The following is a 17,684-nucleotide window of genomic DNA, read 5'->3' on the forward strand; positions in this document are numbered from 1 at the left end:
AATTTATCTAAATTTTTTAATCTAAATTATAAGAAAAAACATGTTATAACATGCAAGCTTTTTAAAGAATTTACTTTATTATACAAAACACAACCAAGGGTTGAACTGAAATTCTCGAAGTAGAATTCGGTACTGTAGTCTTTTTTTATTATTTCAACATATACAGTAAGTATATAATCTTCCTACTAAAAAATCGAAAAAGTTGAATGAGCATTTTATCCTAAGGCGAACATAAAAAAGTGTAGTGTTTCCGGAATGCGGGTGAAGGAAAAAAGCTCTTATGCGGCCGGCCGGAAAAAATTTTTTTTTGCTATTTTTGATAACTTTTTATCATTGAAATAGAACTTAACAGATAACTTCTATGTACAAACAGTATGAAGTAAGCCGCCCTGAATACTAATGTATCACAACTACTAACACGAACAAAACTTGATTTACAAGCGTGAATATCTAACCAAAAGACGTTTGATAGCTTGAACGGTCAACTTAATTTTCTTTATGATGAACCATATAGATGAACCCATAGTCTACGGCCGGGTCAGAAAATTTTTCTTTTTCACCCGGCCGGTTTCCGGAAACACTACTTTTTTTTTATTTTCGCCTAAAATGCAAAATTTAGTCCCATTTTTAAACTTTATTAGGGCAGTATTGCAACTGGCCTCAGCGAATGTTCAAAATCGAACTTCAATTTTCCACACATTAACCAAATTAATTCATACTAATAAGATACACACGATATTTAGAATAAAAATTTCGTACATAATTCTTTTTATAAAAAAGAAGGTATAACTTCAAATTCTTAATAAAACATATCCTTGACTTATGTATTGTTGTAGTGTATGTGCCAAAGTATTTGCGTCCGGGAAAATAAAAAAAAAGGTCCATATTAATAGGTCCAAAGATACGTCCTTTTTTGAACGATAAAAATGTTTTTTATTCGACCTTTTTCTAAATACGCTGTATAATCGAAAGCAAAATAGGCTTTGAAACTATCTGAGGGTTTTTCCACGGCACACGTTTTTTTTGAAACAAAATTATATAAAAATATAAGGTCCCGAGAACCTCACCATGAAAAAGACCAGTAAATCGTTCTGCGAAATTTTATAGTCACGAAAGTATGTATGGGACCTTGCTGAATTTTTTGGAATATAAGCTTAGACTTGAAAAAATGGTAGAACTTGCTCAAACATGAATGGCAAAACAAAGGTCCTTAAAAAATGCTAAATAAAGGATTGTGGAAGGAATTCATTAAAAGATAATAAAAAATTAGATATAAAAATGAATTATTCTATACAAATATGTAGTATTTACAGAAAATGAAAATGGTTCAATCGACCAATCAAATACCCCCTTGTATCTCAGATAAAGGAGGTATAAAAACGTTTATGAATACTCATCAATCAAGATGCATAAAGTCTATGCTGTTTTGTTTTCAAACAGTAATCAATTCCACCAATTCATACAAATTCATAATTCATATATAGAACCTTGAACGCCAAGGTACACCCAAATTCGTTACCAGGTACGCCCGAATTCGTTACCAGGTACGCCCGAATTCGTTTCCATGTACGACCAAATCAAAGTTTTCAAAGTAAAGGCTGATAAGAAGCCGCGGAGTTGAAGGATCCACCGCCCGGGCGTATATTGATCATCGGATCGTTCATAAAACGTGGTATAGTACCGTTCGAAGAAGAAGCTATCGAGGGCGGAGCGGGCGGTAATAGATCAGTCGTTGACGTAGCATTCGAATAAAAAGAGTGCGAATGAAAAGAATTGGTACCGTCTGCACTCTGTAATGAATATTTCTTATTCTTAGATGATGTCCTAGGTAGCACGACACGATTAAAACTACTTGCCTGTGAATGTTCACTACCTGTCACATTGGTAAAACCACTTTTTTGAGATATTGTCCGTCCGGATAAAATACTGTCCGTAGTTAAGGGTTTATATTTGTGCCCATGTTGTTGCGAAGAACCGTCTTTGCTATCATTCAGCCAAACACCTACTTTCTCGATATAACTGGCGTTTGAAATCTCAACTGGCACTTGCGTTGATTTCAAACTACCACCGGATGCTACCGAACTTGTGTAGCCGGAATTCCCGTACATCCGGTCTAATTTAGTTAGCCCCATTCCTTTAGACTCCAGCCCATCCTCTGATTCCTCGTCAATGTTCTCAAACTGGTCATGGACTGAAATCTTACGTTCCTTGAGTGATCCAACTTTTGGTAAAATCAAACCGTTCTGAGCCATCATCGGCTCTTTAGCGCCTCCCGGACCCATTACAACAGGCAATTGTATAGGGAGCTTAAGCTCATTTGCTGACATATAATCTAAATATTCTTGTCTTGTTCTTTGCTTCTCATCCGGAGTTTGGGCAGCCATCATGTTTTTATAATAATACAATTGCATGGTACCAAACTGACTACTAACTTGAGAATTCGAATCCTCCGTTGCTAGGACGGAATCAATGTTACTAGGTGACATAGTGCTACCATTATCATCCAAAATGGCATCCTTAGTAATAGCGTTACCCTGGAAACCAGTGATCGGTAAAACAATATTACCGTTAGACGATCGTTGACGTTTATATAAAGGCGACGCTTTATTTTTCATATAATTAGTCCAAGAACCATCACTCATCATCGAACTTTCATCTTCGAAAGATTCCAAACCGTGTTTAGTTTTCAGTCGACTAACCGAATTTATATTAGAGTGGAGCCGTAGACGAGTGTTTTGTCGTTTTTGTGTTTGTTTGGATTCAGCATTACGCTTGTGGAGAGGCGGTTGTGATCTAACCCATTTGTTAGTAGACGCTGTGACAGCATCTAAGCGCTTCAAAGGATCAGCAACTAACAGTTGAGATATAAAGTCTTTGGCATCACTCGATATGGTATTCCAAATCTAAAAACAAGGCAAATGAAAAGAAATATTATACGAGGACTAGTGCCAAGTCTTCTTAAATTTATGACAATGTGAGATTCAAAATACGCCTCTATTCTAAAAAACAACGGCTGCTAAAACATGTTCTCTATTAGAGGCGCGTGACAGGAGATCTTGGCTAACTATGCAAGAAAATTGGCAATTAGTGGTTATTAGTATAATGAAGTAATGAACACTGATGATAATTTATCTATTGAGCTGATCTTTTATTGTTGTTGGCAGGTAGATAAGTAAAATCTTAGTCCGTATAAAAAACTCGGGTTTGAAAGCCAATTGTTTATAACTTTTTATTTTGCCTTTTCTTTGTAAAAGAACAATGGTTAACAAATCGACTTGCTCAGTTTTTGATCACGTTACCAAAACTTTTCTTGGGATTGGTCTATTTAAATTACATGATCAAAAATCGAACAAAATACATCTTTAAAGAAAGATGTTAACAATAGAAAGAAACTAAAGGCTTCCAGAGCAAGGGTTTTTAACTGAGCTATGGTAAAAAATATCAACTTGAATCAACGTTAGCAGAACTTTATTGTTTGATATTTTTGAGAACAGTGAAGTAAAAAAGTAAGGACATTGCATATAATTTCTAATTTTGAGAAATTCTGCTTGGTCAGCATAAAAGGTTCCCCTTCTTTATCATAAACAAAATTCTTTAAGCAATGAACTTGCTTTAAAGGATATAAAAACTTTAAAACTGATCTCAAAGATGCCCACAGAATCAATAGTTTCCTTTTTAGGAGGAGTCACGTTTGTCTATATAAAAAAAATACGAATCACTTCAAAGCTTAATTTAATAAATACATTAGACATCAGTATACACACTTTTACTTTAAATATCTGATTATCTAATGTTTACGATAAAAGAGGCTCAATATAATTTCTTTTCAAACACACCCTTTCCCATAAATAGATATAAATGATACCGAGCTGTCTGTCGTCAATGGATTATTAAGCTCGATAAGCCGAAATCAATTACCTTTAATCTGATGAAGCCTGCGAGAGATTATTACCCCTATTTTAGCATTAGTTTGTGAAAAAGTTAGTAGCTTAAAAATATAAGATCTAAAGACTTTTAATGATGGAGATTGTGTCCTTCCTTATTTTTATAATATTCTAAACTTCAAATTCATTAAGGCATAATACAATTTTGTTTTATAAGAACAAATTACCGAAGAACAGCAAGTCAAGTTCAAGTTAAGAACATTTTAAGGCTTTCCAGACTCTAAAACACCAAATTTCTTAGAAAATTACAAAAGAATACTCGCAAAATGGTGCACATAAGAACATTTTATGAACATTTTTTTAGGGTTAAGCTCAAAAGGCTTCAAAAAATTTTGACGTTCTTATAAAAAACATGCATGGCAAAATATGTAGTGACGATGCGAAAATACTGAATCAGATAATACTAGCAAAAACGGAATTCCAGTAAAAGATATAGTATCCATAACAAGGTCTTCTTGCCAATTTTGGAACAATTAACCTGTAAATTGCCAATTATTCCTAAACAATGCTAAAATCTTTCACAAAAATACAGAATTTTAGCTGGAGGCATGTATTACACGCTAGATTTAGGCTGGGTTTGGAATCTAGAATACCTTAAAGAATATTTTAGGATGATTTCTCCCAAAGAGTTAAGAATATTCATAATGAATGGGAAAAACTCCAATTTATGAAAAAAAGCGTGTAAAAAGAGGGGTGGAAGCCTTCCAAGTAACCCTTGACTTTTGTCGTAAGAAGAAGCTAAATATTTGAGGATTGCTTCATAAATGTAATAGCGCTTTGTTATACAAACGTCATGATTATTACTTCTCTCATTTGACCGAAATTCAATCCCACAATCCTTTTCGTCTTAATTCAAAACTCGTGAAAGTTGTTACTTTTTCTTTGTAATCGAGTGTAATTTGCGTTCAAGCGTAATAAACGCAAAGGGTGACGGGATTGAATTTCAGTCAAATAGAAAAATCAATGTCTATTTTTAGATTCGGGACGGTGTGCTATTTAGCCTCTTGTACTTGTTTAAAACTCGGAAGACACTCGTTAAAACGAGAATTATCAATTTTTAAGCGTCAGCAAATTATGCTGTTATGAAAAACAAGCCTTATTTTATCATTGAGAATGAATATTTTAACAATCGAATGTATTTTTAGTAAGAAATAATATTCTTTAAAACCACAATTCATTGTCAAACCACAAACTATTCATCTTGAATGAATACATAGAAAAACAACTCGTGTGAAACAAATCTCAAGATAACTATAAACAATACCCTTTTCAACAAGAAGTTTCAAAAACAAAGTAAAATAAGACAAAAACTTGATGAAAATTACACTTTTTTTATAAGAACGTCCAAAATTTTTGAAGCCTTAGATTTTCTTAACTTTTTTAGTTTTAAGCCTAAAAATGTTCTTAACATGTTCTTATTTTCGCTATTTTTAGAGTATTTTTATCCATTTTCCTAAGAAATCCGGTGTTCTAGAGTCTGCAAAGCCTTAAAATGTTCTTAACTTGTTCTTTACAGTATTTTGGCTATCGAAGCCATATGTTCTTTTAAAGTTTGTTCTTATAAAAAAAACGTGTATGAGGCTTATCATACTCTAAAGCATGCAATTACAACAAAAATACTGAAAAAAGAAAACTTAAAGAACACCTTTTTAAAGGTCTGGGTGATTTCAGAAACATAGTACAGAGAATTTTATTTTATTGAAAATGATATTCTCGAATGTGAAATAGGGCAAAACTTCGCAGCTTTTGATGAAATTTCATGATTTCAAATGAAATGGATTCGCTTGATTATCAAATTTCCTTACCAATATTATGCTTTTTAAACTCAAAAATCTGAAAAGTTAGTGTTCTCCAAATTATTCTCTGAATATCATTGGAAGAAAGATGACTCATGACAATTATTGGATAATTTATCAATCATGTGTGGTTTTCTTACGAAAATACTAATTGGCAAAGTAATTAACAGCAAATTGTAACAAAACAAGGCTCTTCTGCAAATGTGGTTTACTAAACATACTGGCGTGCCAAAACACGTTTTTTAGGTGGGGAAACCTTAAACTTTGGCTTCGAGCCAAGTATTCCGTATTTTTTCCAGAGGGCTTCAGCCTCAAAGTTCCTTCTTATCGAGTTCCTTATTCACTTAGCTACTTTTGACTACTTTTTACGTTGGACTGATTTGATGCTTTTTTTATACAATCGGCTATAACAATACAGAAAAAGACGTTTGTTGAACGTTGTTTCATCAATATTTTATAAACGTTGAATGCAAGTTCAGGTTTACTTTATTTTCTTATTCTCGCCTTGAGCAGTTCCTTAACAATGCCTAATTTTTTGGACCATTTTCAGCCTCATGAATGTTTTTTATAAACGTGTAAAGAGAGCATTATTTCATAATTAGTATGCAGTTGTAGCAAGTAGCAAGTAGGGGGGAGAGACACAGACACAGGGTACTGACCCATAGCCAGGTGGTGGTGTCTATTTTTGTATTTCAAAAAAGTTAGTACCCGGTACTACTTTGGGGGTGGGGGTGTGTATTTTTCACTCTTCAAGCAAGTACAGGATACTATTTGGGTACTTTTTCACATAATTTTGCTGTTTTTCAATAAAAAAAGTAGTTTGTTGTAATATTTTCAAATATTAATTTTATTGATTTGGAATTTTTTTAATCGACAATTTTTTTTACTCTTTTGAGGAATTTTTTGATTTTTTGAAGACAAGACTTCCAAAATGGTCAAGAAGTGTGTGATGAAAATCAAAGGACAAAAGCTTCTGACTCCATCATTGATAGTTTGCTTGAATTATCTGTCAATTTTCAGTCAGAAAAACTAACAATAGTACCCCTCTCTTGGTCTAATCTGTAAAATTTAAGATCTTAGGGGTGGTGTCCTTATTTTTTTACAGCAAAAATGAAATAGTACCCGGTACTAAATATGGGTGGGTGGTACTAAACAAAATTTTAGTAAAAAATCAAGTTAGTACCCTATGTGTTAGTACCCTGCCTGTGAACCCCCGTCTCCCCTCCTGGTAAAACTGATTCTAGGCGATGAAGCCAAAAAAAATCAAATCAAAATATATCAAAATATATAAAACATGGTACGCAAAATTTCAGCTAAATAATTATATTTTTAAAATCAACAAAACCTATAGTAAAGAGTTTCGCTTGAAGGAAAAATAAAGAGAAAGCTGATTTAGCAGTGCCAAAGATTTAACTAAGGTTGCACTAATTGAACTAAACAAAGCCACAAAAGCCACAGTTAAAAAGGTAGGGTTGTGCTGGGTAGTCAGTCCACCTCTATTTTAAGTAAATCCGTAGTGATACAAAATTTGATCTTTAAAAATAGGAATAAAGTAGGTGGTTTGTAGTAAGAATTATGATACTCATGAATAGTATAGTAAATGGAATTTTAGGGAAGGTGTAAAAGCATGAAACTTTGCAAAATTGTAATTCAAGGTCAACAAGTGATACTTTTATGGACCTACCTGGTTATGCATTTAACACATTTACAATTGATATCTACGTGACGTGACCATTAAACAATCATCCAGAACACAAATAGTGACGATCTATTAAAATTAGTCGTTTGTTTCTTATAAAAAAAAAACGTTTAGAAACCAGAATTTCATGGTCTTGAAATATTCTTTCATATTTAAAACTTTGTGAGCAAAAACAAACATCTATCTCATCAAAAAATTGAGTAATTTGGGTAAGAACATTGATGTATGCTTATTAAAAGTGATTCTTATAGATAAAGATCCGTTTTTTGAGCTGAAAAATTCTTTTTTTACAAAAATCTGCTTGAGCCATCTTTTACCTACTTTAATGCAAAAAATCAGAAAAAAAAAATGAAAAAACCCTTTTTTTAGCAGTTTTTCTGGCCCAGTTTGCCCAAAAACATTTTTTTTCAAAAATAGGGCTCCGTTACATTCGAGGGTTTATAGTTATGCATGTTTGTGCAAAAAATCATAAAGAATGAAAGAGCCAATCTCGAGAAAAGCTAATACCTAAGTAATTGATAATGTGCTTATAAAAAAATATCGAATTTGGCCAGTTTTTCTATAAGAACACACCAAGCAACCCAAATTTCCTGTCTAAACACACATTTTCTTCAAAAGTAACCCCTCATGAGCAAAAAAAAAAACATCTTCCTCATAAAAAAATTGAGTAATTTGACTAAGAACATTGATGTATGCTTATTACAAGTGATTCTTATAGATAAACATGCGTTTTTTGAGACAACAAATTTTTTTTTCAAAAATCTGCTTGAGCCATCTTTTACCTATGATGGTACCCTACTTTCATGCATAAAATCAGAAATTTGGCCAAACAAAATTTTTTAGAAAATCGGGCTCCGTCACATTTTGCCCACCACCATTTTGCACCTTTGTACCAAAAATCAAAAGATTCCTATGATTCAATCCCGAGAAAAGTTGGTAAAGTTGGACGGACAGACGACAGACGGACAGACGGACACAGGTTAATTTGAAATGGATTTAAATCTCAGACCCAAAAATTGGCATATGTTTGTGTATTTTACAGACCAGAACAGGTTTCCAGGCTAAAATGAAATTTTTTTCTCCAAAGTATATCATGTTACATACCATTGGAAAGCACTTTTCAACATTACAACCTATATCTGAAAATGAAGCCAATAAAAGTGATTGAAGTAGGTTGTTTGAAAAATGACGTAATTACAGACATCAGCAAAAATTTGAGGACCACCCATACACGTTCAAACTTAATTTACAATAACTTTTTGAGTATGGTTAGAGTGGGAAATTTTGCCTTAGAAGTGCTTATCATGGGCATGCTGATGCAACCCATTTACCCTAAGGCTTTTGACTGGTCATAAAAATGTGATATTCTATGTCAAGTAAGTCTAACTCTCAACCAAAGCTATCCATTTGGACATTGAAAGGTCCTCTATTTAATTTGATAAAAAATTCTTTGGGTGGTCCTTGAATTTTTACCGACGTCAGCAATTACATCATTTTTCTAACAACCTTTCGCAATAACTTTTATTGGCTTCATTTTCAGATATATATAGGTTATAATGTTTTTTCTGAAAGAGCATGAAAAATGCTTTCTAATGGTATGTAACATGACATACTTCAGAGAAAAAAATTCTTCAGCCTGGACACCTATTCTATTCTGTAAAATACACAAACAGGTGCCAATTTTTTGGGTCTGAGATTTAAATCTATATTTGACGCCTAAACTACAGTGCAAAGTCTCATGCTTTTACACCTTTGTGCACAATTTTTAAAGAAGCAGCTGACATCTGATTTGAACCTAAGTGCAAGGTAAGCTGATGTAAAGTGCCTCAAATTATTTCTTTTAAATCCATTGCTTATTTCTGAAAGCAACCTAACAGGAAATAAATCTCCCAGGAGGGGGCACTGACCTTGACGGCTGACAGGGACATGTAACTGGAGGTAACTGGAGAAAAATGTAGAACGAATAATGGAAAATTTTAATCCCATAAATTTCACCCTGAAAAGTGGCAAAACTAACTTGAAGTAGACAAAAAAATTAAAAATGTAAATCTGACAGGGCGAATTTCAGTGGTTTTAGTGAGGAACTAATTTTTTGTAGGAATTAATTTAAAATTGCATTTTTCCCCCAATTTGGACATAAATTTTTGACAAAAAAATGGCCTTTGTAATTTGGGGGTTCTAATTTTAGCGCTTTTGCTGAAAATCCAAGAAAAAAGGAAAATTTAGTTTCTGCAAAATTAGTTTCCTTAAGGTAGAACAACTAAAGTTGACACTGTCAGAACACATTTGGAAATTAGAAAATTTGATACCTTGCATTTGCAAATTCGAACATAGTCCAAAAAACCCTATCTTGCTGTTTTTGTCCCATGCCAAATTAGTCCAAAAAAAAGGTTCTCACAAATCAGACCCCATCACATTTCCGGTATATCACCATTTTGCATCATTTACAAAAAAATAAATGCGAGAAAATCTGGTGACAGACGAACATGGGTTAATTTATAGGACCTCTTATCTTATTTATAGGTCCAAAAATGGGGTTTTCCCTTGAAATTATTTTGGTAGGGATCTCAGTTCTATAAAGATGGATATGGAGGAATCCAAGACCAAAATGGATTAAAATTTTTCCAAAGCATTTTCATGTAAGTTGGTCTAATCTCGACATACGTCTTCTAATTTCGACACCCTTCTTTAGTTTAGAGATAGGAATAATATGAGCGTTGGAATTGGTGATTGAAAAAAGATTTATCCTCTCTTACCAATAAGCAAATAAAATAACTTCAACCTTTTTTTAATTTTTCAGCTCTAGAAAAGGGTGTTGAATTTAGAGGAGGGATGTTGACATTAGACCAAGTTACGGTATGTACATTGCAATAGGAGATCTTTTTATTCATAAAAAGTAAGATTTTTAACTTGCAATATAGCACTTTTTAGCAGGGATTTTAATATCTATTTAAGCAACCTTTTTCAAATTTTTGACCAATTTTGACTTTTGACAAACCTTTTTAAATTGTGCCAGATGCCTCACATTAGGTTTAGTTTTCACTTTTAAAATATACATAAATTCTTCCATATTCATATTAACCTTTGAAAGCCTTTTCTTTGAAAGAATATGGTTTGCTACTGTAAGTCTAAAAATTGTTTCCTTCCAGTTTCACTAAACTTGTATACAGCCTCAAAACAAACATAATAAATTTAAAAAAGATTCTTACCTCTCTTGAAAAATTGAAATTGCAGTCCACAATATGCTTGAGAAGTTTGGGTGTTGTATCAGCACTAAAAGGGAGGTGGCCACTCAACATAACGTAAACAATGACACCAACCGCCCAAAGGTCTACTTTACTGCTATAAGGTACTTTTTGCAACAATTCAGGTGCAATATATTCCGGAGTCCCGCACCAAGTTGTCATCTTGAAGTCCAAAGATTGTGTCTTTATCTTAGAAAATCCAAAGTCAGTTATTACAATTTTCGAATCCTTTCCAGGATGATAAAAAAGCAAATTTTCAGGTTTAAGATCTCTATGCGTCACTCCATGACTGTGTAAATATGAAAGTCCCTCTAAAATCATTTGTGTTACGTTACAACTGTAAGCTTCATCTAAATGTCCTCTACTTTTAATTCTATCATAAAGCTCTCCACCGGTAGCCAGCTCCATGATCAAATATGTACAGTCTTTTGATATAATAACCTCTTCTAAATGTATGATATAACGATGGGCGAATGTTTGTAACACAGAAAGTTCTGCGTTCAATAATTCTTCTTCTTGTTCGTTTCTTACTTTCAATATTTTAACTGCAAACGGTTGACACGTCACCTTACAATCTACTCTCAAAACATCACTAAAAGAGCCTTTACCAACCAAGGCTTTAATTTCGTATTTTGCTGTGACTCGAGAATCTATTTTTGTTTTGTACTTTGGGTGATTTAGTGTTGTTTGCACAACGTTGCTCAAAGGTTCATAATTTTCTTTATCAAGTTTATTATTTGAGAAGTTATCCACTTTATCTGGCTCCTTTAGAGGGTTTTTGATCTGGGTATTACTGTAATTGGTAGTTATAACACTGTCTTTGGGGCTTGGACTAACACCAGCCTCTAAATCAAGTTCTTCTTTGCCATGACTGCAACCCATAATGATGACAAGAAAATGTATGCAAAAAAAGAAAGCAAATGTTAGCATAATACTTTTAGTTTCACTTTCTTTCTCATCTCCTCCTTCTCAAGTTTCAACAAATAATGGAAAACAAGAAGTTTACAATTTCATAGAAAAGACATTTCTTAAAAAAACAAGTGTAAAAATATTGAAACCTGAATCCTTCTTTCTGTCCTTGTGTGTTTTTCTTGCCGACGGCAAAACCAGAGTGAATCGAAACTTGCATTCCGCTATAAAAAACGCCAAATAAGTTCCGGAATACCGGCATCTGTAGCAAACTTAACCGGAACTAAATTAAGTGGTTTTGGCGCGAAAACTATCATCCCGCCAGCTATCGCCGTTTATCCACCCACCCAACTTTTCTCACATAATTTTATTTTCTCCTTCGTTTTCGTCTTTACCTTTCAACTATAAAGAAGCTGAAAAAAGGCTGGTCGTGAAAACTGAAACCCCATTTTCATGCGCACTCTCCGCATATTTTTGGATGGTACAATCCTCACCACTGAAATATATTGGCACTTTTGCTTTGGGTATTTTGATATTTGTCAGGATTTAAATTAAAGCTCGGGTGAGAATTGCGATTTTAGTACTTCCACTTTGTTCCATTGGGTTTTTTTGTTTGAGAGGGGTTAAGTGGCTTCCAGGCTATATTCTTAGCCTTATTGGAACATTCTTTAGATTTTAGAACCTGAGATCCTAAGGTCTTAAGTCTCATATTAAAACTCTACTTTCCAACTGTACTTTATTACTTAAATTAAAAATCACTTGCGGTTTAATTTGGAGGGGAATTCGCCTTCTGTCCAAATATTACGGTGGGATTGTATCTAAATTTAACCAGACTTTTTTACAATTTTTACGTTATAACCTGCCGGCAGAGACGAAAGCTTAAAAAAATACTGGTCTCCCTATCTGGTGTCGGGTTGGAAATTATCTTTTTACTCTGTGCATTGTTAACCTAAAACCCCTTACACACCAACGATGATGTTTCCAATTTATTGCTTGGTACGCCAAAATCTAAGTCTCATTTTGGAATTCTTTATTTATGTTATGATGGACAATAGTATTTCTGTTCTACACAAGATTAAAAGGGCATATTTTTCATATAGGGGTATCACTAGATAACGCTTGCTGGTTATTTTGTTTGAATAATGCTTAATATTTAATCGTTTAACTCTAATACAACTTCGTACCTAGAGTCACTTGCACCACTTTTCTATTGATTTTACTGCATTGGTTAAAAAGCGCATTTTTCAACTTTATGTTTTATAAAGTAACCTATTTATCTCAAAATTTCTATTATACAGTTGAAAAAATTGGTATACTATGAAATCCCGGTTTGATTGCAGCTATTATGATTACATGTTCAATTAACAGGATTTAAAAAAATGTGCATCACGTATACTAACAGCAGTGGTAATTAGCATTGATATTTATTGAAATTGAGAGAAAGAGAGTTTAATGTCTTTAATCAAAAAAAGTATAATTGAAAGTTGAAGTAAAAAGGGATTGCTAATGAACCAATATGATAAGTGAGAGTTAAGAGATAACATCAAGTTCGCAATTTTATTGCGAAGAAATAAAAATCATAAGATAGATAGATATGATATAAGCCCTCCGGATGCATTCGTGATGGGTCCTACCCACGAAGGAGTAGGAATCACGGCGCTGACAGACACTGCGACTCGACAGACGCGAGCTGCCAATACCATACCATGACACTCGAACGATATGGGAGAGCGATATGTTCACGCGAGGCCGAATCTTATGAGTGCCACGGCACGTCACAATGTCTGTCTAATCTACCCACACTCTTGTATCAGAGCAATGGTACCCAATTCCCCTCACATGGCATGGGTTGACCCGGGCGAAAGTATATTCACTTGCCAAGTGAATCGTAGAGACACGGTGGGTATCGAACTCGGCCTCCTTGGCGGAAGTCAAGGATGATAACCAATATACCACTGCGCCTCATAAAATCATAAGGCATAGACTAAAAGGACAGAAAAATGATCAGGAACTGTGTAATGCTATAGAAAGAATTGTATTAAACTCACGAAGCGAACTATATTGAATTAGCCTCCGTCTCGGAAGAGGACTGGGCTCGAATTTGCGGACGTTTTCACAGTTTCACTTTCGTTTTCGGCTATACGACAGCGTTTTCAAGCAGAAAGCAGAGGAAATCTGTGAAATTATGGCAGGGAATGCTAACCTATTTTTCCAGTGTTTCTCAAGATTGGAGCAAGATTATTGTTCTAGAAAGTTCATAAAGGCCTAATAGTTTCAGATTAGTATGATTTCATCAGAAAAAACATTTACACCAAAGCTCCTTATTGATATGTGAAGGCTACCAAAAATAGCAATGTCCTCCATCAGAACAACTTTAACATAAGGGACAAGGACAGTCAAGAAGTCTACTTCATTGTTGAAAATTTGCACAAAATACTTAGAGAAAATGGTACTATGGAAGCCCATTCTATACTCCTAAATGATAGTTGAAAGATAAGCAGTCGAGAGGGTTGATTAAAATAGATCTCAAAGCACACAATAAAGTATACATATATATTTGTCCAAAAAGAACTGACATGTTGTTTGCTTTGTTTTGGTGTTTAAAAATATGTACTTATCAGTCCTAAAAAAATACAAATTCGAATATAATGAGGGAAATGAGTCTGGTTAAATGTTACTATATTTACAAGGAAGGATTACTGAAAAAATACTACTGTATGTACTACTGATGAACTAAACTCAAAAACTAAAACTTTACCATAAATTTACACTACGACAATTTAAAAATCTATCTTTAATAGCAACAAAGAAAAAAACATGGCTCAAAGTTTAAAAAAAAGAGCTAGTCAGAGCTTCAATTCAGTAGGTATAGAGCTTTCAAAATTTGAAAACAGACACTGCATTGGTTACTACAAGACATACTATCCACACGGTTTTTTCCATTCATGAAAAAAATAAAGTATTTATCTAAAAAAGGTTCTCTTTTTTTTGGTAATCAATTCCAACAAACAACAATCAATATAACAGTTTTTTGAAAACCATCCCACAGTGTAAACATTATCAACCAACTAAACCCACACCGCCAAAATTGTAAAAATAAGTCAATATAATTTCTATCAACAATTTCTCGTAAAATGTTTTTTTCCAACATTCTGATACCAATCATGGCTGGAGGCATCATGTGTAGAGTGACTGTGTGGCATTTCATTGCTTTTAATGAACACGATACCAAACATCAACCAAACAAAACTGACGCCAAAGTCAAATCTGTCGATAAAAAATTTCCATGAAAATTATAATTGAAACTTATCTCGTAAAATGCTTTTTTCAACATTCTGGAGGTGTTCAAAGTTAGAGGTATCATATGTAGAGCCAAGCAATACATGAAAAGTCATTTGCTATCCCTTTGCCATGAGATATATGAGTCAACAAATCAAACAAAAACCAACAAATCATGTCTCTTCACTTTCATGTCACATCGTGTTTATATGGGGTATCAGAAAGGCAATCCACAAGAAGAGCCATCTTCCTTTATTATGGAGTGTTCCAAAACTATTGTTAGGTTGTTTGGAAGTAAAGAAACCCACACAGTTTGTTTTATTTTGAAGATTTAACTTGAAAACAAACTGCATCTTTCCAGTAGAAACTCATGTTTCAACCTGCTACATAACATTGGTCAGTCGGGTCTGCTACTAACATGTAATAGTTTTATAATAGCCGAGCTTTAGAATCCGTAGGCAGAACTTGTAACATGTATTATGTGTATAATTATGTCAGTCGACTTGAATCATGATACATTACTTACATTTCACTGGATGCATTTTCGCTGTGAAATTATCCGCAAAATTTTCTGACCGCGTTCTGAGACGGAGGCTAATTGAAAATAGTCAAGTCTAGAAATCGTAGCTTGAATATAAGTTTTTGTCCAATTTTATTTCCTTTTCTTTTTAAAGAAAATAGGTAACCACAATCTCATATTGTTATAGTTGGGATATCAAAAATAGCCTCTTCTTCTCCGTGGGACTTCCGTGTGTAAAGTTAGAGCACTTTTCTATATGGTTTCCTATTTTTTCTTTTTTTTTCAATTTCATTTCGATATTTGCTCGAATATGTTGAATCTATATTTTTAAAATCAATCAAAAGACTATATCATAGCGGCCTTACCGTGCACCAGCACACGTCTAAAATATTACTACACAGTTTTCTATAAGAACATAAAGGCTTCAAAGGCTGAAATCTAAGAACAAGTCAAGAATACATTATGAGGCTTTGTCGATACTAAAACACCCAATTTCGCGGATTTGGGTTTCATGCGCGAAATTAGGTCCCAATGTAAATTTGGAAAGGCCTGATCTGCGAAATTATTTTGGCCAGAACTCAAAATTTGTCACATAACTACTTTAAAAATATTAACTTTCATCAAAAAAGCGCTAATAATGCGTATTTCAACAACCAGCATGTATAATTTGGCAGTAAAAAGAGACAAAATCATGAAAATATTGTATCCTGATAATTTCATCCATGAAATTATGTCCAAGGGAAATCTTGAAATTTCGGTGATTAGCTCAACCACGAAATTTAATTATTAAAATTTATTATTTTATTAGAATATTTTATTAAAACAATAATAACTGGTTTGGAGGTCAACACGGTAAAATATTGACCGTAGCCGAAGTACAGACCGAGCTTGCGAGGTCTGTGCGCAGGATAAGGTCAATATTTTACGTATTGACCGAGAAAACAGTTATGTTATTGTGTTTATTAACTGGTGAACATTCTTTGTGTGTTTCTGGCCAAAAAAAAGCATTTTCCACTCATTTCCCATTATTTTTTCGTTTCCTTTTTACTCAATATTTTCTTTGATTTATTCTGACGTCACTTTCTTATGAGAAGTCATTGCAACGTCAGTTTTTTAAATCATGTTCAAAAAAGGAAATTAGTTTCATAGGGCTTCGTCTTCTTGTGACTATGTTCAAACTGACGAAACCCTATGAAACTAATTAAATATTTCCCTACTATAGGGGAATATTTGTTAAAACGGCCTTTTTCCGTCTTTTCTTCGTCCATTTTCGATGTTAATGTTTTCTTTATTCGTGCTGCACATTATGACTAGGCTCTTCAGTCACGTGACTAACTAGTCATAGCTTTCACTAAATGCCCACGCAGAAGATCATGTCATACACTTATAAAGCTTTTAATGCCTTAAAGATTAAAGCATTAAAAATAATCAGGAATAGTTGATTGATTTAATTATTGAATGATTGATTACTGCATATGCTTGAAAAAAAAATTATATTCCATTAACACAATACTTAAAGAATTCATGCAGCTTGATAATTTGATAAAATTTAAGGAAAAGCTTCTCAAAAATTTATTTCGAAAATTATGGTATCATTAGTTTACTGGTTTTCACATTTCCTGTTTGTTTTTTTCTCCCAGTTTCTTTCTTACAACAATATATGTCATGATTATTATTCACAATAGACCTTTTCTGATAATGCCGCAGACATCTTAGATTGTAGGCAAAATATATAGCGGTGAATAGACCTTTTTTTAACAAGAGGCAGCCATTTTGAATAATTATGTACTCCAGCATAAAAACAATGATACAGCCATGCATAATTTTTAAAATATTATATACAGTAATTATGCATGGCTGTGTCACTGTTTTTATGCTGGAGTACATAATTATTCAACATGGCTGCCTCTTTAAAAAAAGGTCTATAAATCAACAAGGCAACCAATCAGAAATAGCTTGCTTTTTTCATTGGCTGCTATATTTCAACAATTCTCTATTGCTACTTTGCCTAATAAACAATAGTCAAGAAAATACTATATATAAAATTTAGCAAAAAGTTCTGCGCCATCTTAAATTGGGTGAAATAGAAACCAATCCTAGTTAAGGCCCGGGCTCCTCTTGTGTACGCTGTGATTGCACTTCTCAAGCAAAATCTTCTATGTTGTTGGTCAAAAGAAAAATAAAGGAATGCCATTGTGGTCTATTCAGACTTACAGTCGAGAAAAGTTGAAATGCGCTTTAATTTTTTTTCAAGTGCATAGTACTTTTTCATGATGTGATGCAATCTTTTCT

General features: G+C 33.4%; 1 protein-coding gene across 1 annotated transcript; it reads right to left on the reverse strand.

The window, feature by feature from the left end:
• Window positions 1-916: 916 nt before the first annotated feature.
• LOC136801154 (uncharacterized) lies at window positions 917-11,779 on the reverse strand. The gene is made up of 2 exons (XM_067057781.1): window positions 10,649-11,779; window positions 917-2,903 (listed from the first exon to the last, which is right to left on the reverse strand). The coding sequence occupies exons 1-2, from the start codon at window positions 11,612-11,614 to the stop codon at window positions 1,587-1,589; spliced, it is 2,283 nt and encodes a 760-aa protein (XP_066913882.1). The 5' UTR covers window positions 11,615-11,779; the 3' UTR covers window positions 917-1,586.
• Window positions 11,780-17,684: the final 5,905 nt, after the last annotated feature.

This window comes from Clytia hemisphaerica, unplaced genomic scaffold (assembly GCF_902728285.1).
Source record: "Clytia hemisphaerica strain Z4C2 unplaced genomic scaffold, Clytia hemisphaerica genome assembly, whole genome shotgun sequence".
Taxonomy (NCBI): Eukaryota; Metazoa; Cnidaria; class Hydrozoa; order Leptothecata; family Clytiidae; genus Clytia; species Clytia hemisphaerica.